Here is a 25,035-nt window from a genome sequence, read left to right on the forward strand (position 1 = left end):
TAATAGGGTGCTTGAAGCAATTTTTGGCTTTTGAATTATAATGTAATCAGTTTTGCCAAACATTTTTTGAAAAAGAAACTTAGGCTTAGTTTACATTGCTATGATCAGTGCAGAACTTTTAAAATAAGTGTTACAGTGTTTTAAGTGTTTTGTGGAGTAACTCATGGTTTGAGGAAAGATTTAACAGATGATAGCTACTGCTGAGTCAGTCATGAAATAATTATTGTATAAGATCTGAAATATTAAATTATAAACTTACAAGTTGCATAGTTGGTTTTGTTGATCATCTGAGTGTTAACTTTACTGGTGGGAAATAGTGTTAAAAAACAGTTTCTTGAAAGTTACTGGGATTTGAATGCATCTGGTAATGTTCTTAACCAAAAGGGAGATATTTCTTTGAGGACACTTTGGATACCATGGGAATCCAAATCTAGATGGCAAATGCATTCCAGTCTTGCACTTGGGATTATTCTAGCTGCAGAGCTGAAGCATTAATATAAAGTAATGTTATGGTGCACGTTCTGTTAATGTGCCAGGATATAAATTCTGGCAGGTGCGAAGTGAATAGACTGCTTTGCATTCTTTTCTATCCTTGTAATGGAGTATAGGGGATCAAAGGGATATCTGCTTCAGATACAGCAAGAGCTGTGAACTTTGTTCATACAGTAGAATGCTGAGAGAAGATGATGAAGCTGGAAGTGGGCTTCTCGTTCATCAGTCAACTTTCCACTTTCAGTTTAATTTTGTCATGTAATTATTATTCTATGAATTCTGTCCCATGTTTTCTCAATCAGTGGAAGATGAACATGAGTACACTGTCACCTAAGACATCGTAGACTAGGCAGATTGTTACCTACTGTCATGTTTCATGTGATGATGGTATATTTATCTCAGAGTTTGATGAAACTGAACCCCTGAACATAGAAAAAGTTTCAAAAATGTTGGGCTATGACTAATTTCCTGGTGTACAATGTCCAATGGAGTGTAATGTATGACTACAACATCCCTTCATAGTAGTTTATAAATGACTGTGATTCCATGTTTTACTTTTGAGAAGATGAAAAAGAATTTTCAGCCCTGAATAGTTAAATCTGACACATGCTATTTTTCGATTGGAGTTATAATAGCTTAAAGTTAAATATATTTGCCAGAAATTATATTCTAGTGTTTGATGAGCTGTGTGGTTGAAAGAAACATGACCCATGTGCACAGACAGAGGAATAAAAAGCTTTAATCCATTAATATAAGATTTTTTGCCCCCACCTTTTTGGTATAGGAGTGTACATGGGTCTATTTCTGCAATATATTTTCTCACTGTTGGCGGTTTTGTTTTAGTGTTTACAGGAATGTTAATTGAAATGTTTTGTTTCTTTTTTTTTTCTTTTTAGTCACCAAATCAAATCTTTGCAATATAGCAGCACAGGAGATGTCATTCTCGTTGTCTCTGGTAACTCTCAGGCAAAAGTGCTTGACAGAGATGGCTTCCCAGTAATGGAATGCATAAAAGGAGACCAGTACATTGTGGATATGACAAACACAAAGGTAAAGTAAAAAATTAATTGAATGCCAGAAGCCTACCCTGTCTCTGGGATGTGATAGTCTCATATATTGGTACATGCTGGAAGCTGTGGGACCTTCAGCCATGGAGGTTTGTAAGACCCAGCTGGACAAAGCCATAGCTGACCTGATCTGGTGGTGGCTGTAATCTGCCTTTGAGCAGGAGGTTGACACAGATGAACTGTAGAGGTGCCTTCCAACTAATGTTTCTGTGATGCTACCACAAATAATCTATTTAAAAGTGTATCCTGTGAAAATTGTTCACTTCCTCCATAGCCTTGTCTAACCAACATCAAAAAGACACAACAAAGCCAAAAAACAAAGAAAAAAACCAGCTGTTGATCTGATTCAGACTCTTACTTTCTTGTACCCTCCACTCTCTTTTGCTGAGTCTAGACCTCTTTCAAGGCAGGGGTTGGAGGTGGTTGTTTTGTTACTTGCATGCCCTGAGTGTAAGACTAATAAGCAACAATGTGTGTAGTTTCAGTGCTAATTAAAAATGCAAATGGAGAAGGGTTCATTCATAGTTTTGAAGTACTTTAACCACAGTTGATTGTGTTTTGACCACTTTGCTCTTGTATTTCCACAAACTGTGATACCAGGGTTCCATTTCAGGTCAGTTTCTTAAATAGCGTAAGTGTAAAAAGGAATGATAAAATCTACTGCTCGAACTCATGATGAAGTTGATTTATTTATTGCTTGTAAAGTATATTGCCAAATAACTAGGCTAAATGGTGTTTTGCCTAAAGCTGTTCTTGTCAGATGACTATTTCTTTTGGCTAGTGATACATATATAAAACCATCAAATAATAACATCTGCTTTAGTTCTTGTTTGCTTAAAAACAATTCACATTTTCTTTCTCTTCTAAATGTCTAGAATTCCAGTGTGTTGTGGTCCAACAGTCAAAATGCTAAAATATTTGTTATAATGCCTCATTAACTTTTCAGTATTTCTCTCCACATTCGTGCTTAAAACAAACTGAAGTAATTCCAGCACTGTAGGAGTAGTTTCCAAATTTCTCTTTGAACATAGTCAATGAGCATGTGCCTGTACTTCAAAGAAGTAAAGCCAACTGGACAATATATATTTCAGTACTGTAGTTATATTCATAGTCACCATAATGGCAATTGCTTACTTTGCATAAAATCCTTACCTTCCATTTTTTCAGTCCTAAAGAAACAGAACTGACTAGTCAATTTGCAGCTTTAATATTTTATGAAAAGTTCACCTGAGGTTAAATCTATCTTGACTCTTGAATTCTGTTTCCTAAATTTTCCCCCAAAAGATCTTTGGCTATTATAGATTTACATGGAGTATGTATGTGGTGTCACCCTGGTAGTTATTGTTATTCCTGTTATTTTTCTGTAGCTTGAAAAAATTTGTGTGACACTATATTGATAGCTGTTTTTTCATCCTTTCTCTGCATTGTAGTTCTCTCAAGGAAAAAAGAAGTATGATTCTATACCATTTTCAGAAAGAAAAAATACAAGTAGAAGAATGTCAGGGTTTTTCTAATTCAGAAATGAAAACAAGCATGGATCAGCTGGATAGAGTACATAAAATCTGTTAAATCATTGTGATGTCAATGAGAAGGTCCCTCAGCTTTCATGTGATTCCCTTTGAAGGATTTGGAATAAAATTTATAAAACCTTGTAAGACAGCTTACAAAACCCTCTTTATGTTTATTTCTGTAGGGTCACACAGCAATGCTCAATTCAGGCTGTTGGCATCCAAAAATAAAGGAAGAATTTCTGACGTGTTCTAATGATGGGTGAGTGTTGAGGTCTGTCTTTGTCAATGCTTTTTGAGAGTCTTGTTTAGCTTTTGTACTTTTTTACTGTGCTCTAATTTGCTTTAAATATCATTCTTTTTAATCTTGAGCAAGTGCTCAGAACAATGTTAGGTGAGATCTGGAAGCAAATATATTTCTTTTGCCTCCAAATAATAAGTGTGTTTTATCTGTATTATTTTAGTTCTGTAATTTAAAATTACCTTTAATGATATTTCATGGAAGTTGTTAGTTAATTGTTTTTAGAAAAATTTGTGGAGATACCCGGTATTTCTTTGGAATAGAATAATTCCTGTAACTGTATTCAGTGTAACTGAATTCACTACAAAGATTGAGTATTTAAATTGGAATTCAAGTGGAATTCAAGTTTCACATTAAGTGTAATTGAATATTTAATAGATGTTGTTTGAAAAGTGTCAAAGAGACTGTTAGAAATTATTTTAAGGCTTCAGCCTTGATCTTTGTGGTTAGAATCAAACAGCAAAATGTCACTGTGGCAACTGTATTAATTAAGTTACTGCAGCTGTTAGTAGCAAGTTCATTAATAATTTTTTACTGATGTTTCAAATATGCAAGCTCCTTTACTTGAGAGTGACAAAGAGGGGAAGGATTGAATTTCTCCACTAATGTATCTGTAGTGTAGTGCACTCTAAACAGACGATTTCAATTATCAATTACTTTAAATAGCACGTTTGGGATTTTTTTCCCCAAATAGTAGGAAATTATTAGGAAATTTTAGTTTCTGATAAGACTGTAGCAGAAACAAAAACTAAGTAAATAATATATTGTGCTTTATGGAGAAGTTAAGTTGTAAAAATACACTTAAGCCAACTGTATATTTTTTCCAGCTTGTAGACACAAAGGTATTACTTCCATAGTAGAAAATATTATTATTAAACGCTAAAATCCCTACTTTAAACAGTTTGTTGATGTTTTGAATATGGTTAGACATTAGTATAGTTTCTTTATTAGGTTGAATAGTTTGTAGATCATGAAGAGCAAATTAAGATATTATAAAGATTGTCTAATTTTGTCCCATTTAAGCAAGTTCCTAACTAATATAACATATATGGATTCAGTACATCCCTGATGTTTGAATTGCTGTCACTTGAAATGGTCTGGTTAAGTGAGTGAAATCTAGATAACCACTGCTGTAAATGACTGCATAATTGTATTTTCAGAGACACTACATGGCTGACATTACAAGAAAAGTGTTTTAAACCCGTTGCATTTTGCTTCGTGCTAGTGACAGGTCTTTCCAGAATTTGGATATGTTGTGTGAAAAGAAACAATTTGGATTGCTCAATTTGCAACACAGGTCTTAAACGTTAAGAACAGTATCCCATCTGTAAAGAACTACAAGGTCTTCAAAGTTTAATCAGTAATTCTTCTTAAGACTGGAGCTGTAAGCTAGAAATGAGAAGAATAGTTCCAGTGGGAAGGGACCTACAGTCATTATCCAACTGCCAGACCAAGTCAGGGCTGTCCAGAAGTTAAAGCCTGTTATTAAGGGCATTAATTACATTAAGGGCAATCAACCACCTCTCTAGGAAGCCTGTTCCACTGTGTGACCACCCTCTGAGGAAAGAGATGCAGTTTCTCATCTGTGAGTTTGGAAGGTGCTGAAAATAATGGTTGAAGCATGTCTACCATGCTGCTCGAGGCACACTGAATGTCAGTGTCTGAGGCTGAAGGAGGACACAGGGAGCACATGAGGAATGTTAATGTACTATTAAACCATAAGCTGTGTATTCTGTGCTTCTAGATAACATTTACACCTCCTCTAGAGAAAACAGTCATTCATAAACTGAATATTAGACCTGTTTGCAAGTTGTGGACTGTATTTTATCTGATCCCTCTAGCATTTGTATTATCTGTCTCTTTAGTTGAATTGTTGTCACCTGCATAGAGTTAAAAAATAAACTAAGGAAAGAAAATTGCATTTCCTGGATGGCATGTTGAAAGCACAAGTTTTCATGACGCATAAAGAAGTTAGAAAGCAAAATTTGCAAGTGGTGGTGTGGTGTCAAACGAAAGTAGCGCATTTTAAATGTGTTTTAAGTAAATTCTTTTAAAATATTTTAAAGACATATTTCTTTTTATGTTAACCTGCTATAACTCAAATACTCACTTAGGGATAGTATTTATATGTATTTGACAGTTTCTTTTGGTTCCAGGTGATTAAGGCTGTAGTAGTAGCCTGAACGAAAAAGTAATTCAAATGAGGGCTCTAGAATTGCTGTTGTAAATGAAATATTTTGAGGGATGGTCTGTTTCTTGTGATTTTTTCATGGCATTCAAACTTGCTATACATTTAGAAAAATCCTAGAAGCAGGTTTTGGTGATAATGTGTTCTAATTTGTGGTTGTTAAGCTATTTGTACATTTGTTACTTCAGACTGCAGATATATGGGTTACCAGCAGGGAGTCTCAGTGTGTTTTGTATGAGACTGTTCAAGGACACAATGCTGAACTCAGAAAAGACTTCATAAGAAAAATACAGTTCCTTCAGACTCCTATATGCAAGAAACAGAAGCTGGTCAGCTTGCACACTGAAATGAGCCAGAGCTTAAACCTGGCAGTTACAGAATCAGTCTGAAAACTCCTCTTGTTAACTTGTATAAGTTCATACCCACTTATGTGGTTGTTGGTGAACACATCAAACTCACACTAGTTCCCTTCACTTTATTTTCCTTGAAAATATTCCAGATGACGATTTGTTAAAACATGTAATACTGTATTTTCTTTTTTTCATCTTATAATCAGGGTTTGTTTGTTTGTTTGTTTTAATTCTTATTTTTAAACGAATAGCTTGACTATTCTGGAATTAGAGATGAATAATAATTTTCTTGGGCTTTTACTGATAGAAGTTTATTAGGTTTTAGTTGCAGAAGGAAGTAAGAAATTTGTTAGTTCAGTAAGTAGTCTATTGATTGATTGTTTGGATGAATAACACTAACCTAGAGATTTAGCTAAGTAGTGGTTTGAGTGTATTTTTTTGACTAGCTTAAAGCTTATGCATATATTCTCAAAACTCAAAAGTCTCATATTGTCAGTGCTCCAACTTTACAACATTTCAAGTGATTAGAACAAAATTATATTAAAAAAAACCCATAGAAATGCAATTGTGTACTGCAGTAATTCCTTAAAAGTTTGCATTACAGGTATGATAATTTCAGTTTTAATTAATTTGAAACTAATTAATTAATATCAATGGTTCACTTTTAAACATTCATGCAAAACTTTCGTCAGTATCAGTATTGACTTGATTTAAACTTTTTCTTGCACAAGCTATCTTTTTACTTATGACTATATATTGCCCAGGACTTTAAATACTCCACAACTATTCCTGAATGATCAGTCCGTTTTAATTGCATGTACTCCTTGCCATTCTAGATAAAGTTCAGATACAATGTGTGATCAACATTATCTTTGGTTTTCTTATAATTCCTTTACCGCATTATTCAGGCTTATTTGGAACATACACTTATTAAGGCAAGGATCTTTATGTTTATCAGCAGTATGTTGAGTAAATCTACAGAACTGCATTAAAGGTGATTGTAACAGGAATGCCAACATTAACACGTTGCCTAAAAGTGGAAGAAAATTTTGGAAATGGGAACGACTTTAAAAATTATTTTTCTCTCTGGAAATACACCTTAGCAGAGTGACCTATAAAAGTACCCTGTTTAAAGACAAAACTAGCTCTGTGTTTATATCATTCCAAAATATCAGTTGACTTCTATGTTAAAACAAAGAAGGAAGAGGAAACGGATAATGTTGTTTTTGTTATTTGGATGTTTTCTTATCACAAATGTGATAGGTAGTGCTGTATGAATAAGCAAGAGAGGTCAGTGATATTAAATGTTCCAGGAACAGGTGTTCTATGTCCCTACTCTCATATATTTTTCCCTTTAGAAGCAGAATTGCAGCCAAACTCAAAATTTAGCAGTCATGAACTTTGCGATTTGTCATTGCAGCTAGGGTTGTGGTTGCTTAATGGCTGGTTTACTGTAAAGAATTCCTCTCACAAGTCTTTTCTCTCTCTCACCCTCTAGTAAGTTAAAATAAAAATACTCTTTAAAAGGTATCTTAGAGAATATTTACTGCCATCACCAAGTGACCTCTGTAATAAGTTATTTAGGGACAACTTCAATGTAGACCTATCTCTAATTAAATAGATGGAGTTATTTCAGTGAAGGAGCTTCAAAACTTCAGAAGTATAATTTTGCATTTAAGGTAAAATTTAATTCTTAGTCTTTTGTCAAATACACGAAGTTGTTCTGCTCTATGGAATATGGACTTTAACCTCTCTTTAATCATATACTGTTGCTTAGTAAATATTCTTTGTGTCTTAATTAAAGATATTTCTGCCACTCGTGGTGTGAAGTAGAGTAAGTGCTGACCATAGAGAGGGTTCAGAAAGGAAAAGTGAACACATTCTTAAAATCCTTTTATTCAAGTTTAAAATTATAAACTATTTGACAATGTTAGCTTAGCTACTTTTTTAATGAAATGGATGACGATAAGCTTAATTAAATTTGCAAATATGATTTGTAGTTTCAAGCATGCAAAATACAGTTAATGAAGGACAAGTAGTTTGCCTAACTTAGGTCTGCTATTTGCAAGCATAGCTGTTTAGTTGATTTTTCTCTCCTTTAGGACATCTGTTATGTCCTAGACACTACTTGGGGCTTTTGAGATTTGATATGTCTTAGTGAACACTGCTGTCTTATGATGACTTTTATCTCAGCTACCTTTCAATTTTCGTATGTTAACTAATTCCATCCTATTAACCAGGTTGAGATCTAGAATACCTGCTGTCTCGTGTCCCTCCCATTAGCTGTCTTGTTTCAGTCTCTGTAGGTGGCATCTATGAGTATATGAGTTCTCCATTATGACCACTGTTTTCTAGGTTTTATTAAGCCCAGAACGGCATAAAAGCTTGAGATAGCTTGACAGAAAAGATATTTGAGCAAGATCTGGAATAGTACCGCTGAAGATGACCACTTTTACTGCCCATGGAACAGTCAGTTACTCTTACATGCATGGTGCTGTTCAGCTCGTCTTGAACTGCCAAGCTTCCTTCAGCCCAGATGATTCTATTTTCATTTAATTGATGAAGCCTGTGCCCCATAAGCTTAAGAGCCATGTCACCTGTTACAGTTCACCTACTTGCTCCTTAGATTTTTTTTTTTCCATGGTAGTATGCTCTCAGGAGTGCATGAGATATGGTATCTCCAGCCTGCTTGGCTGTGCACTGTGAAGGACAGGTCCGCTGGCTGTGAAGCTGGGATTGTATGGCATTTCTCCTGGATTTATAGAATCTAATTTTCGGGTTACATACTGTCTGCTCACTCCAGATTAACAGCTGCTCAGCCTAACCTGATTACACTTCAAGTGAATATAGCCCTAGAGTTTGCTGAGCTCTGTTAAGGCCTGAACAGCTTGGTTGACAACTGGAGAACTGAAGCTATGATTTTACTTTCCTTGAATGTTTTTACATATCAGTAATACTGTGCATATGAAAACATAGGCAAGAGCAGGATCTGGACTTGTGCAGTTTAGTGTAAGTGTAGTTATGTTGTCTTGCTGTTATGCAGAATTTAGAGATTTTTTGTGAATTATGTACTTGAAGAAATATGATGATAAAGCTTGTTAGGTATACTGCCTTTGTTTTGTTTAAAAGCAGCAAACTGCAACACTGAAGAAGGCTTCTGAATAAATGTTCCTAGTCCCAACGCCTTCAGTGTTTGAAACATTTTATCTATAATAAAAACAGTTACCACTGATCAGTCTGCAACTTTGAAAACTGCTCAGAATATTAAGATAGCAGTGCCAAAGCTACGACCAAGATGTTTGCATAAACTTCTGTTAGAACCTAGGCTTCAGCACTGCATCTGTCTTCACAGATTTGAAGGCTGGTTGGAAAAAACATACTTGAGAATAATTACTAATGTTTTACCTTCATCTGGGGGACCGTTTAAAGGTCTTTGTTTAATTGCAAAGTCTTTTGTGCAGTTTCTAGATTTTGTTCTGTTTCTAGATTTACGTCTTAAAACAACCTGCATGCTATAGAGTGTAGGACCTGCTTTGGGGTCAAAAGTAATTACCAAAAGGGTCACCCCGAATTACATCTAGTTGCATCATACTGCTTTATAGGATAGGGAATCCAAATAACATTATGGTGAAACAACTGAATTTGTTAGAGGAGTAGTATGACTTGGACTTCCATTCTAGGAAAAAAATAACTCTCACTAACTTGTTTCAAGCACATACATGTATAGGTGTGCATACACATACATATTCACTTAATGTGAAATATTCCATACGAAGAGGAAATTCTGAAGTTTGAAAATGTTTCTTCAAGATTTTATGGGATACTTTTATTCCCAGTACAATATTATGGTTTAGGCAAATTTTCAGAATTAATTTAGAGCATAAAAGAATACAGTGTTCAGTGGTTTATTTTTAGTCATACCAAGGTGAAGTTTTTTATTACAGCAAGAAACTTGAAAGTATTTCTGTATGTCACATTAAAAAAATTGGTTGGTCTATCTGGCAAGCACAGAATTTAAATATTCACAGTACTTTAGTTTTTTTCTGAACAGTTTGCTGCTTCTAGAACTGTAGAGTGAGTGGAGCAAGAAGGGACAGTCTTTTAAAAGGCTTTTGCTAGGCAATAGCAATGTTCTTACCTTGGCATGGGAAGGTCAGAGTTTCAGTGCATGTATTTGCTTCTTTTATCCCAGAACACATTATATTTCACTTCTCACCTGTACTGTGCACTATCTGGGTTATATGGATAAGCTTTCCCTGTGGCTTGTTTCATAACACCTTTCTGTCAGAACGAGACAGATGGGAAAAACTTTACTATTACATCTCTTCTGGTCTTAACTCACTTTGACTGAGATGAGAGAATACTTTTGAGTAGCTCCGTCAACAGATCTGTGGAGTAACTTCTGGCAGAAGAGAAATTATGGGAGACTGCAAGTTTTAATATTTCCATCAGCTCAACTTGGTATCAGATAGAGAAGAAGACAGGAATTTGCCATTTTAAAACTGAGGGGGAAACTTCCAGTGGTTTTGGGCCATATACCGGTTGTTGAGCAAATACTTCCATCATAGTGACTTTGTTCCATAAGTATCTTTCACTGGCAATTTCCTCTCATGTCTTCTCCCATGAAGAATCTATTACATCTTTTATTGTATGAAGATGAAATCCTTCCTTCTCGAATATTCACTGCTAATTTTATATATGTATATAACTCAATTTAAAGGACTATTTTCTCATAAGATAGGCATCTTATTTCAATGACCAGAATTCTCTGATTATTCTAGTAAAAATGGAAAGTACAATAGACTTAGTAAACTAAATGATTTTGTTTGATGTGAGAAAGTGAAATAGGGTAGACAAGAATTTATTTTGGCACATTTGCTTACAAAGATAAAATATGTATTCTATCTAAGAAAATAAAATTAAATTGATATGATTAATGTTCAAATCTGATTCTGTATTAAAGCTACACAGTTATGACTAATGATAGTTAATACCCTATAGATCAAAACTCTGTGAAAATATTTGCTTTGTGATTTTTGACATTCTGAATTGCAGGTAATTTCATTGCTTGAGTAGGGAAATTTAAAATTGTTCCTCTTATCAGGCTCCTCATGTTACATAAGTTTATGCTTCAGTTAAAATCACTCTGTTAAGTTACTTGTTTAGGGAGGTATGTCTAGTGTTTTTTATTTTTCATAAAACTAATTGTAACAGCCTGAAGTTGTATTTCTCACTTGGTAGTCTTTTCAAAAGTGCATAGTTTCACTTGGATGATGATGATGGTGATGAAGCCTGGAAAAACTTTCAGTCCAGAAAATTCTGTTTAAGGCTGATAAATCCCATTTCGCAAGTGGGATAGAATAGAACAGAAATTCTGTATGAATTTTTGTGAAAGAGGCTTCTCTTGTTTATTTAATCAAACCTTTTATAAAGTTTTGTATATTAGCCATTAGTAAGTTATAAGCAGTAAATTACATTCCAAAATCTGTTGAAATTTTTTCTGTTAATTCCAATAAGTTTTGTTCGTTAGTGACTTTTAAAGGATTAGTTTTGTAAATACATGTGAGATATTTGTCATCTATCAGCTGGGTTAGCTAATAGGAAGAGATCTTAAAACTGATAATCTGAAGTAATCAAAACAACATGTCTCTAGTGCAATTTCATAAGATTGAACTATTGCCTCAAAACTTCTATATTTTTATAAATTACTTTAATTAAAGCAGATTTTATCAGAGAAAGTGTTAGTCTATTTCTAGTAAGACCTGAACACTAAGTATTAGTTACTGATTCTGAAAGCAGGTTGGTTAGTGAACTGGGTGTAAACAACAGCATAGGAAGTCATACATGCAGAAGAATATTATTAATATTAGACCCATTTCCTGAAAGTTATATAGGGTTAATTTTATATAAGCTCTTAGTACAAAACTTTGGAGAAGCAGATACACATCTTTTAAAATTCCGAACACACACAAATAATCAACTTTAACTAATGACATTGGAAAAAAATGTGATGTTAGTATTTTTTTCAGCAACTACCATTGAGTTCTATCTCTAGTTCCAGTGTCCAAAGTCTAAAAAGAATGGTAAAAGACACTGAAAACGAAAAATGTCAGAGAAGTATCCTGAAACTTGACCTAATTTGAGAAGATTCAAGAAGCTGAATAAGTTTCAGTTTATTGAATAGGCTATTAAGAGACTTGACAATAGCAAAGAAATACTAAAACAGAGATAAAATGTCCAAAAATTTCTTTAAACTGTTAAAGACATGACTTGATCCAGTAATTGAAAGTTAGCAAGGTTTGAATAGGGGAGAGAAAGTATTTCTTTGTCAACAGAAGTATTATGTGACTGATTATTGACGAAGTAAATTCTTTACCATTTGTAGCTTTCACACAGAAATTGTCGATGTAATTTCTGTTTCAATCATCAGGCAAAACAGTGAGCTCAGAAAGCACCATTTAATAAGACTGAGATTGGAATAGGCATGTAGATATCTCAGTGATAAAAACTCTGATCAAACTGTACATATGACATAGCTGCTTGTAGATAAGGGTTTGGGATTGAGCTGTAAGTTACTCAGATTTTGAGGATAACATAGTCCTTCTGAGGATGGCAGAACTGTTCATGTGGACTTGCAGGTAGAATATGGATCAAGTTGTCATTACTGGAGCACATTAATTAAGACTTCTTTTCTATTTTAGTTTTATCAACCGATTGCTCACTGACTTTTTAGTTGATTTCCCTGACTTTTTAGTTGATTTCCCTCTCCCACCCTCTTGCTGTCTCCGAATCATTTCCCAGCAGATCATTTTACAGTCCTTTTATGGCAGTAATGGTAATTTTTTAAGCTAATATTATTATTCAAGTATTTGCTAATAAAGCTTTATATTAAATGCATTTCTCTTGAGAGGGATTAATTTGATTTTGGAAACCTTTCTTCTTGAAATGTTTCCAGACCTGTGTCTTGTGAAACCTTCAGTTTGCTAGGACAGAAAACATCTGATCGATAGTCTTCAGTTTAGCTCATTAATGGTAGTGGAAATTTCTACTCAGCTAATCTCTACAATTAAGATCCACATTCATTGGTGTCTGTGTGATTTAGAACATGCTGGCAAACATTTCAGTCTCCTGAGGTTGAACTTTTGGTGAGATAAGATGCAGATCTTCTTTTGTCATCATAAACTTACTAGACCATATACATTCCTCCCTTCAAAATAAATAATTTATTTATGCTCAGTTTTAGCTTTCTTCTGTTGTGTGATTCACAGTGAATTAAATGCATAGCAGAATAACAGGTACTGAAGAGGTTCAGAGAAGAAAAAGGTGCCTTCCCTTTTTCGGTGGTACACACTTAAGCTTTAAAAATTAATTATCCTATCAGCATGTTTAATATAAAACCTGGCAAATAATTTAACTTCAAACAGATCTGGTTTGAGATAAAATTTAGCTCTAGAACTCTTTTCATGGTGTGTCTTTAAAAAAAAAAACAAAAAAACCACCTATTTTTTCATCCAAGGGATAATAATTCTGAAAACAGATTTACTTGTCTGTAAGTTGATGTGCCATCCCAATATTTGTTTATTCACAGCATGAACTGTTTTACCTTTGTAATATTTTTTGTTAATTTTTCAAGAATACTGAGTGAGTATTGTGCCTATGTAAAAATATATCTATATAACTGTCTTCTTGGACCATTAAATCAAAATTGCCATTTAAATGGAATATACGTTTCCGGTTCTTTCATGCAGTGAGACTACCTCAGAGAACCAGAATTTGCCTATACAGTACATGGCCAGACTTGTTTGCTCTAAAAACTTTCCCTGGTAGATGGAGGATTATATTTTACATAGCTCACATTTATTTGCATGAAGCACAGCCATTGAGTAGCAACTCTCACAGTGACTCTACAATGCCTTAGTTTTTAACCCAGTACCCATGTTTAAAAGGATGTAGATGACATTAATAGTCTCCTGAGCACAGTACATGAAAAATTATAGCAGCATAGATTTGGATATTTTGGGGAACGGTCCATGTAGTTTTAAAGTGGCTGTTCCACATGCAAACTCCCTTCTTTTTTTTGTCTAACCTTCTGCTGGAGATTAGCACCCTTTTAACAGGATTGATAGAATGAATATTGTGAACATTCCTCATCGTCTTTGGTAGAAAGACAGTGGCCTGGTTTAAAGACCCTTTTCATCAGGTTACATTCAGATGAATGATTTAGCAGTGAAACAGCCAGACAATAACTTCTTAGACAATTCTAAATAGATCTTCAAGTAGATATAAAATAACATCCATTTATTCAAAATACAAATGAATTAAATATTTAACAAGTTGCTAATTTGCTTCCTTGTTCCCGAGCCTTCAGTTGTAACTTGCATAATATTTCAAGTTTTTGGTTCTTTGAAGTGAAAGCTGAAGTATTCACGCCGTCTTACCGGTTTCAAGAGTGTAAGGTGTTGGAACAGTAGAAAATATTGCGATGTTTCCAAAAGTGGTAGAGATGTGGAAGATTCACATACTTTTTTTGGAAATGTATATAATTGTGTGGAATATAACTTAAAAGTATTCCATGCATATTCAGTGCCATAATACAGGAAGACTTTAAGGCAGTGAGCCTTACAAGTTTTTTTTCCTTCTCATGACTATTTGTGAATCAGAAATTAACTTAAGGCACTCTCAACTGTTGCAGATAATACTATTTAGAACTAAATATCAAATGTATGTGACTAGTGCAACATCTATAAAACTCAGAGCAGTGGGAAAGTTAGAGGTACAGGAAGTAATGAAATGTTATGGGTTCAAAGAAACATGATGTTCGTGTGCATGCAGACAAGTGAACATCAAGAGTAAGGAACTAATAGTGTGGTACCTGGTCCCAAAATAAAGTAATTTTTAAATTGTTTTTTAACTACTCTGTCAGTTAAGGGTTTTTATCTCTATCTCAGTGTTTACCTGATACTTTTTGTTTCCACGCAAACCTGGTTTAACCAGTGTTTTATATCGTCTGCTACTGTTTAAGTACTTATATTGAAATGCCATGTGGATTATCCAAAAACTTGTTCTCAAGAGTTGCATGAGGTAAAAATAAAGCAGAATTGGCATTTATGAAGATCAAATTACCTAGGGGGATTTGTATATCCACTGTATTTATGCTCAAAAGTTGATGTTTTATTTTTTATTTCAGCGATAACAATTCAGCTGTTTCCAACAACAAGGCTTAGGAATTATTGTTAAGTTCTGGTGAGCTTTTTCTTTCTCCTATCTCTGGACCATCTGAGTTCTCATCCTTTGGTGCAGCAGCATGGTATTTTGCAGGAACAGGGAGCATTGTGGTTCTGTAGGGTTAAAGTTCTGTCAATCTTTTTAAAATCTCCCTCAATTAGGCGAAATTTTCAGTCTTTGGAAAAATTGTCTCTGGAGACTTGTTTGTAATACAAGAGTGCCTTCATCAAAAAAGTGCTGTTATCTCAGATGTGTATAGTAATTCGCACTGCACTGGCATAGCAGTTTGCTTTTTGTCTTGACATGTGTAAAGGTGTGAAGTCCATTACTGATACATGAGGATGGCTTCTCCTAGACTAACTTATCTATTTATAGATACGTATGCAGTGCAGAGCTGATTAAGAGAGCACAGCAAATGAGCAGGCCTGGTTAAGAAGAGTTTGAGTAATGACTGTACTGGCCCTTGCTGAAAGCTGTATGTTTACAAAAGGGTTAGTAAAGCTATTTTTGTCTTTATAAACCATGTGCGTTTACATTAATATTTTTCTGAAGTTTTTCTTGATTGAAATGTTAGCTGTTGCAATAAGATAAGCAGTCGATTGTAAGAGCTTACATTTGAGGGCTGTTACAACTGACATTTTTACTGCATAAATTCACTTTTAAGGGGTACACACAGTTTCAGGTAGATTATCTTAGGAATTAAAAATTTAAATCAAAAGGGAAACTTCCTGCAATGCAGAGAAAATGGGGGAGCAATGCACACTAAATTGTGCCAGTTCTTTTTCCTCATTTATTTAGGCATTGTGCTTTGATCTTCCAATTTTGTTTTGAGGATTTGGCCCTAGTCTCATATATTGATTCCATGACTAGATCAGGGTTTGGGGTTTTTTTAATGATAGCTTGAGAATTTTTGACAACTTCTAAGTTTATGATACAAGAAGTAAGGGAAGCTCATTCTGTTAGCCAGTGTAAGAGAAACACAAGAAAAGGTAGGGGATCACCCAGTGGTGATGGATCATAAATTAAGAATTCGTAGTTTCTACACAGTAGTTTGCGCTTATATCTGGTGTGTGTATAAATGCAGTGACTTTAGTAAATATGAAGGTTTTCATGTTGTTTATGTGCAAAGAGCAGATGTGATGTGACAATACTTTTTTTCTCTCATTTAGAAGGGAGATTACATGCTTTCAGTCAAGATGGTTCGTCTTTTTTAGTCATAGGAACTGCATGGCAGCTTAGGAATTTCTATCCTGGGCTGTCTAAAATCAGCAGTAGCTTTTGGGTCTAAACAACTGGTCATAGGTATGTGCAAGGGGAGATTTTGACATCTCTTGCACCTCTAAAAGCTGAGTTTTCTTTCCACAAAATTGAGGGTGCCAAGAGGCACAAAATTGTTTAAGGAGCCAAATCCAGGTGCAGACCACCAGTCTGACTTGTTTGCATCTATTACTGAAGGCTCCTTTGGTTCAAGATTTGAACATAAAAGTATATAAAATTAAAAACTGTGTTTTAGAAATGGCTTAATTTTTAAGAAATTGTCCTGCTCTGCAGCAGCCTCACCTCAAGTCCTGTGTGCAGTTTTGGGCACCACAGTATGAGAAGGACATCAAATTGTTAGACTGTATCAGAAGAAGAGGGACCAAAATGGAGAAAGGTCTTGAGGGCAACACTAATGAGAAGAGGCTGAAGTCATTTGGCTTGTTCAGCCTGGAGAAAGGGAGGCTGAAGGGGGACCTCACAATATGATACACCTTCCTTATGGGAGACAGTGGAAGGGGAGGTGCTGATCTCTCTCAGGAGACCAGTGACAGGACATGAGGAAACGGAATGAAGCTGCATCAGTGGAAGCAGGCTGGACATTAGGAAAAGGTTCCTCACTGAGAAGGTGGTTGATTGCTGGAAGAGGCTCCCTAGGGAATTGGTCCCAGCATCAAGCCTGGCAGAGTTCAAGGAGCACCTGAATGAGACTCTTAGTCATGTGGTTTAGTTTTATGTATATCTGCAAGGAGCAATGATCCTGATGGCTCCCTTCCAACCTGAGATATTCTGTGATTCTAAGAAAATAAGAATTACAAATTTTGCTGACTCCCCAGGTAAAAGGAAGAGTAGAGCTGGGCATTTGCACTTGCTTAAAAAATAGCTGAATTGTTGAGGAAGCATCCATGAATTCTAGCTGGGATAAAAAAAAGTGGTTGAGAATTTTCCTGCTACTTGATTGACCTGTGTAGGAGCACTTTTTGGGGCAAGTTAAAAATTTGATTGTTGCAGTGTGTCAATGGGTATTTGTTAACTACTCATGAGTGCAGTAGGGACTGGAGATGTAAGACGTGTCTTTACAACATGTAGGACAGCAGACATAAGTTGCCAGCTGATACTTCTGCAGTTTTCCTAGTATCCATCTGCCAGTAGCTCTGAAAATCAGTTGCGTTGATGCCATTTGTATGTCTTGTGATTTTGGACTTAGTTCCATTCTTACTATCTTTTGAGCAGACTTCTGTTGTTTCACAGAATTTTAGATATAAGAAGTGTGGGTCCCTGCCAGAAATATTCATATCCTCTAAATGCATTGTAAAGTACCCTTTCAAATTTTCTGGAGTCACAGAATAATTTAGGTTGAAGAGGACATCTGGAGGTCATCTGTTTCAGTTCCCTGAGTAGTGAAAAGCCAACTCAGATCAGGTTGCTCAGGTAGCTGCAGGCTGTGCAGTGAACTAAAAGGTGAGTTTCTGAACAGACAGAAATTTCAGGGCTTTAGGCTAAGGAGGATTAGAGCACTAAAAGTAACATATTTAGACTGTAGAGCTATTTGATTTTTTAACTGAATTGAGCTATGAAACAAGTAACTTCTCTTGCGTTCTTTTATGTAAAAGGAAAAAAAAGATTATTAAGGGTATTTTCTTTGTTGTTTATGTCCTACCCTTGCTGTTTTTGAATCTTTTAAGTCCAACAAAAAAATAACATTTTCCTCCCTGTGGAGAACATAGTTGATAAGGGAGCATAAGTCCCTTAGTTTTCGTCTTCAAAAATCATAAAATTTAATACTATCTTATCCACTAATATTTTGCTTTAGACTTTTAACCTTACAGAAAAGTCAGAAAGGAGAGGCTTCTTCAGTAGCAGCAGCATTATGATGTGAGCAGACTATGGTGATGAGTATATGAAAAAACGATGCTCTGTGTGTTTGTCCAGACAGATGTGGGACTGTATCATGTTTTGGAGTTCTGAGGCTAAGAACCATATTTCTTTTCTACAAGAGATGTTCTCTTCCTTTCTGAATTTTAGTGAGGATGAGGGAAACGCCTTATATTTTGGTGTATATTCCAGAAAATATTAATTATTGCACTTATATCTGGTGGATATAAGTGGAATATATAATTGATAAATACTTCAATTTGCATTTACTTTATGGACTGCAGTTTGTCCTGGTCTCTGTAAGTAGGTAATTAAGTTTTTATAGAGATTATACTACAACATGCTATAAGCGATACTTCATGCAAAAGTAAAGTAAAACAAAGTAAAACTCACTTTTAAAATTTTCTGTAGTCCAAAGAGCATGTTAGTCTGTGCAGCTGAGTCAAACTTCACATTATTTAGAATAGATTCTGTAACTTCAAAAATCAAAATACATTTAAGACTTAATTTTCTCCCTGTTGTTACTTACCTCTACTAGATTGCAGTTCATTGCTAATGGACATGCAAAAAGTGGCTGTGAGTGAGATGTAAGATGACAACAGAACCAGTTAAAACTAATTGTTGTGCATGTAGAATAAGCTGAGGTGTTGCCTCAGAGAGCTTTGGACTGCTTGACTGCTTTAATTTCAGATGATTTTTCACCAGTGTAATGGAGAGTTCTGCTGAATGTTAGTTCCAGTTTAAGTTATTTAATGGAGTGAAGAAAAACTTGAGATCCAAGTGAACCTAAACTATTTTATAGCCATGACTAATCAGCTTTTTAGAAAGCATCCTGTTTTCCTAGTGATTAACCCCTCCTTCTTTTGCGGTATCATGCAAGACTGCTCTTGAGTAATTTCAATTCATGCAGGTGACAGTAACTTGAACTGTCAAGATGTTCTTTACTAGAAGTCTTCCCCTTTGATCTTAATCTGATGTACCCCCTGGGGAGGTTGATTACATCCCACTCTTATCTTTTCTAAGTGGGAGATGAGATCTCAGTTCATTACCTTCTTGCCCCACTTGGAAAATGACACAGAATTGAATCTACTCATACTGTCACAACTTTCAGAAGTGAATCACATAACATCTGTAATTCATCTAATGTTCTGTGTGGAAATAATAATATTGAAGTTATATATAACTTCATTTATGAAGGACTTTTTGTATGTAAAGTGCTACATAGTCTCAAGGAAATACCAGTGCTGAGGTTTTTAAATAGCACAGCGTTGACATAGACTTTGGATTATTGTTAATTCAAAAGCATATTGACTCTTTACAGAGCTCAGTATACTTCATTAAAATCACTGAATCTGTTACTCACTGGATGAAAAGATTTTAAGGGGATGGTTCTCCAACTTACTCTGTGGCTGGTTTTCTGAAGACTTGCTTTTAGATATTTGGGTGATTTGAACTGAAGAAATTACATGCCTTGATGCAGACACCCAAGATTTCCGTCCTAATGACTGATGCAAAGGAAAACAACTGTTTTCTTCAGACAGACCTGTATGTGAAGACATCATCAACAAGAAACAAAGCTGTCAGTGTCAGTGAGGAAGTCATTCAAAACCAGCAAGCTTTTTTTCTCTTAGTGCAATTTAGCTGCACAAATGCTTATCACTTACCCATGCTATCAAATATATTCACTGTTCCAGGGAAATACAAAAGGAAAGTAATATTTAGGGAAATACTAAGGGAGAAAGGCTTATAGGAACACAGGTGTGATTGTCATGTTCAGATTTTGCCTTTACATTGGCCTATGGAAGGGATTTTGTCAAATAAACCGAATCCATTATAACTACCTTGAGTTAAACTTGCGAAAAAATTCTTCAAGGAAGAAGCTATCACAACAACAGAGACTGGAACTCCTAAATGAATTATATTTTATTAACTTATGATCCCTGCAACTGCTGCTTTCAGTACAGTATATACCTTTGATTTGGAGACCATTTTCTTAGTCTGAAGAGGCCTTTTTCTGTACCACTTTTTTGGGAATCTAAACAGTACTCTGGAGCATGTTTGTGTGTTGCTTTTTTGTTTGTTTGTTTTGTTTTGTTTTATTTTAAATACCTCAGTGATTTACTTTCCAATTCATCTTCAATAGAATTTGAATGTATTTAAGATAGTGCTCTGGTCTCCTCTCAAAAATATGTCCTCTCAATAACATCATTTCCCTATTATGTATTTTTTTTCTTCTGCATTAGTTCTTGAAGCTGTTGGTTTGATTTGGTGAGGTTTTGATGTAAGGAAAATTCTGCTGATTATTATTAGCTGGATTGGAACTTACTTATATCTGTTAATGGAGTAGACATATAGTAATGTTGTTCTTTTGTTTTTATTAAAAAATTTCTGTCACTCACTTTCTTTGGGATCTTCCACCTTTCTGTGTGAATTGTGTATTAATACATTTTACTGTCTTCCAGGATACCATTTACATTCAAAGTGGATTGCTGGTATCTTAGAATTTTTAGAAAGGGAAGAAAGTCTCTAAAACTGTTAGGTCCCAGGTGAAACTTAATGTTTTGAATTAAAGCATTCAGAATCTTTGAATGAGAGACTGTAGATAACAGGGTATTTATCTGAATTTTGCTTTGTGATGTGTACTACAGTGGGAACTCACAAGGGGGAAAAAATGTCTAGAGCAGAATCTTGGGAGTTTCTTTTATGATCCATTCTGAAATATTCCCATTTGTGTGACTGGATGCTCTTTCTTGTGCTTTGATTTAACAGCTGTTGTTGATAGTTGATAAATGTCAACATTTAAAATATAGAATTGGGGGGGTTTTTTGTGTTATATGTTGTCATTCCTTCTCTCTGCCAAGCAAGTGCAAAGTATGTCTGCTGTAGTCTTTGAGAAGGATGGAATTTTGGAGTTGGTCATTTTGATGAGCTGGTCTGAAGATATTTTGGGAGAATTTTCAGGTTTTGGAGGAAGTAAAAATATACTTTAAAAAAAATTAGGTGCAGGATTCTGAAGAGTATTTTTTTCATCACTTTGGACAAGCACATAGAAGGGTATAGCTGAAATAGATATGTAATTCATATGCAAATACAGTATAACTTTATGTATGGAATCTGCTAATTAAAAAAATTTATAAGACTTGTATTATGTTATTTACTGTCTTGTTTCTAGGCAATAACTCTTTCTGCTCTTAAATTTTTTACCTTTTTAGAGAGTACCTTTTTGTATGGGTAGCCTCACCAGGGTTTAATCTGGGAAAACACAAAAATTATTCAGTCTGGAAAGCTTGTGAGCTTTGCATTTCATTAAAAACAGACTCCTTATGTCATAAGTTAGACATTCTGTTGGCAAGTTTTCTACTGTGTCTTTACAGTGTAACCTCTGAAGGGTCATAGAGGTCATATTGGTGGGTAACCCTTTGTATCTGAATGCATCTGTTGGCCAGTTCCTCATTCAGAAGTGATTGTATGTCATTACTCACCAGTATTTGCTGCTGCTGTTTTCCTCTCATGGATATACTGCACAGCTGACTTGAAAGCAGTCATGCCAAGTCTGGCGTGACATTATAATTTATATTCTGTTCTTTACTTTTATTCTCCTTAATCTCTCTCTGTCCATCTCTACTCTTCTCCTTTACTTCCATTAGTTCTGGTTTCTTAGCCCAGCTAATACTCATTTAGTTCTCTGTCTCATTTTCTAGTTCCATTTTCCTCAAGTGTTTTGTATATTGGCCAGCAGTGGGATTGTTGCTTAGTAATTCAGAATGTCTGCTCACCATGCTCTCCATCACGAGTGGGAGTGGAAGGCTTAGACAAAGTTATTAAAGAAGTCAAAGACTCCGAGTTATTGAGTCATGAGGTGCAGAAAAGACTCCCCTGCTTTCTAAACTCCTTTTTGGAGACAAGTTAAGGTGCGGTTGAATCCCATCTTAGCCTTAGATTGTGTCAACTGTTTAAATTTAGGGAACTGTTGAGTTGTGATTAAATCACTTTGTCCCACAGGTTTTAATTTTGGCAAAACAGATATGTTTATATGAAGTGAATTATTTATTATGACAGATGAACAGATGAGTGAATAGATGAAAGATCTTAATCATAATCATTTACTACAGCATGTAAAAGCTAAAAACCTACTAACATGGTGTAATATAACATAAAATAGTATAATGCACTGTATCAAACCAATTATATTAAAGCAATTGTATCAAAGCTAGCAGAAGAAACAGTCATTAAGTAGAGGTTGATATAACTCACCATATGAGATAGTAAGCAGATCTCTCTCTTAACCCCTGGGGAGTAACCGTGAAGAGGTGTCCCTGCTTCCTGAGAGAAGTTCCACACTTCAAGGAAATATGTGGAGGAATCTGCCGTATGAAAGTTGGACTGACCTTTTATAGTTATAAAGTAATGGACTGGTAGTCAGATTTACAGGCCAGCAACTCACTTGTGTGTCAAATCCTGCTTCAAAAAGCAGGATGTATGTTTGAAGGTTGGTGAACCAGGCTGGCTTTAGCATAATTCAACACCAAAACAGCACCCAGGTGCCAGCAGCAGAACTTGCATGATGGCTTACCTTGTGTGCATTCTCTGCTCGGATTCTAGGCCTTGTCAGGGTAGGCCATCGTGCCACACTCTCTCAGACATGCTTATGTGTTGTTTTAATTTTGAGTTGGCTGCTCCCCCCCCCAAATAGTAATTATAATGCAGCTGTACTTGTACATACAAATGATGGTAATTTCTCCTATTGAAAAAGGCTACCAGTTTTATTTGAAACTTTGGAAAAATATGGTTTCAGAATTGCTTAACTCATTTGCTGTATATCACATACATGTTTTTTTACTCTGTTAAATGTTTTATCTGGTAAAGTTTCTGGGTTTTTTTTATATTTAGGTTTTATGTAAGTAACAGAAAAGCTGAAGAATTGTTGTAAATTAAGTTATGTAAATATTTTTGGCAATTCCTTCCATAGCTATGATTTTACATGTGTTGGATGTGACTTTTCTTGTATTCTGGTTCAAATTATTTTAACTCTCTTCAGATGCTGGAACTAAGTAGCTTATTTAGAAGTTTTCTGCCAAACAAGTATGGAAAGTTTCTCTGGATTTCTCCATCTGTTTGTATGTACAAATTTTTTCCGTATCTGGCAGGTGATTCAAACTTCATTGCATCCCATGTGCTCAACAGAAGAAAACTGTAACTTAGTTCTGCTGAAAGGGGGCAAAATGAATACAGTAATGGAAGTTTTCTTGCTGACAATAAGGTTGTTTTATGTGATAAAAAAAAAAATTAAAAAAAAATCTTCCTCTAACATCAGTTGCCTTTTTTATAAAGAAGCTTAATTTAAAGCTTTAAAAAAGGTGCTCTCTATCACTGATGAGATGACTTTAAACCTTGTACTAGGAAGATGAATTTCATTGCCGCAGTATTTGTATAACATCTTTGAAGTATGTTATAGCGTTCCAAGGAAGCCTTTTTGGATGACCTTGTGTTACAAAGATAGACATTATAATACGTTACGAAGGTAAGCATTATAATGTGGTTACTGGATGTACAACATTAAACCTGATCTGTACTTTTAGTAATAACATACTCAGTTGCTTCTTTTGTGTTTCAAGTGTTAAGAAGCGACTTAACTATTAAGAGTAGACTTAAAATATGTATCCTATATAAAATGCCAGTAACATTCAATATTGTGCAATAGAGTTTTGCAGTCCAGTAGAAACAGAGGAGATGGAACAGATGGAGAAGCTTAGTGGAATTTGACAGGTCTTAAAGATTGAATTGGTTCACTTCTTGAATTTCAACAGATTCTATTAGGGCAATGTCTTGCTGATTCATGACTTAGAAGAAATTTTCTGTGCTTGCAGGCTGGGAAATGCAGCTACATACCTATAATAATTTGTGTCATGCAGCAGCACTGCCAATAATTAATTTTATTAGAAATTCTAACTTAGTAATAACATCATAAGAACATTAAAAAGGGACAAAAAAGAGAAAAACTGTTCTTGGGGAAAAAAAAACCCAAACCAAAACCCCCCAAAACTCCCTTGAACCTCAGTAATTAAATTACTTGTTTATTATGGGTCATTTAGCTTCTCAGTGGTCACGAAAATATACACATTACCTTTCCAAAAGAACATTCCCCTCCTTTTCTAAGTTGCTTTGAGTTGCTCTTGGCAAATATAAGAACTATACAAAATCAGTTTTGCAAAATCTGTTTTGCAGATGTGGAATCCACCATTTAAAATGTTAAATTTAAACATGTGTATGTGCACCCTTTTTCATGGAAGTCTTAATTGAAAAGAAATGTATGAAAGAGAAATTAAAAATGTTCATGTGATTGTACTTATCATTCAGTATATTAAAACTTGATGTCATGAACAAACAACATTATAAATTGGAGGATAGTTTAAAAAAAATCCCTATATGTGGTTTTTGCTAGAGAACAAACTTTCATTAAACAGTTTGTTTTCAGGTGGAAAAAATCCCTCATTCTGGAAATGTTTTTCTTTTGTTTTCAGTGGAGTTCAAAAATATCTTTCTTTTATTTATCAACAGATAAATATTAGTATAAATAAACTTCTGCTAAATAGTGCAACATAGAGCATAAAACAGTGTTATTGTTTCATCCCAGTCTTTTTTAGGCTGGAGGAGATACTCTTAGTGAGAGGGGTTTTTTGACCAAAATGAGTGTCCTGGAAATAATCTGATTGAGGCAGGGGTAAAATTTTTTTACTCGTTTCAACACAAACAACATACTGGACCCAGAGAG

The 25,035-nt window shown here is 34.9% G+C and overlaps 1 protein-coding gene across 1 annotated transcript in view; it reads left to right on the forward strand.

Moving 5' to 3' along the window:
• The window catches only part of WDR70 (WD repeat domain 70), a 130,266-nt gene that overhangs the window by 41,856 nt on the left and 63,375 nt on the right, over positions 1 to 25,035 (forward strand). The window contains exons 7-8 of the mRNA XM_018070513.1: positions 1,389 to 1,542; positions 3,253 to 3,329. Of these exons, the coding sequence (XP_017926002.1) occupies positions 1,389 to 1,542; positions 3,253 to 3,329 (231 nt within the window). The remainder of the gene's footprint in view (positions 1 to 1,388; positions 1,543 to 3,252; positions 3,330 to 25,035) is intronic.

This window comes from Manacus vitellinus, unplaced genomic scaffold (assembly GCF_001715985.3).
Source record: "Manacus vitellinus isolate BGI_N305 unplaced genomic scaffold, ASM171598v3 scaffold_18_pilon, whole genome shotgun sequence".
NCBI lineage: Eukaryota > Metazoa > Chordata > Aves > Passeriformes > Pipridae > Manacus > Manacus vitellinus.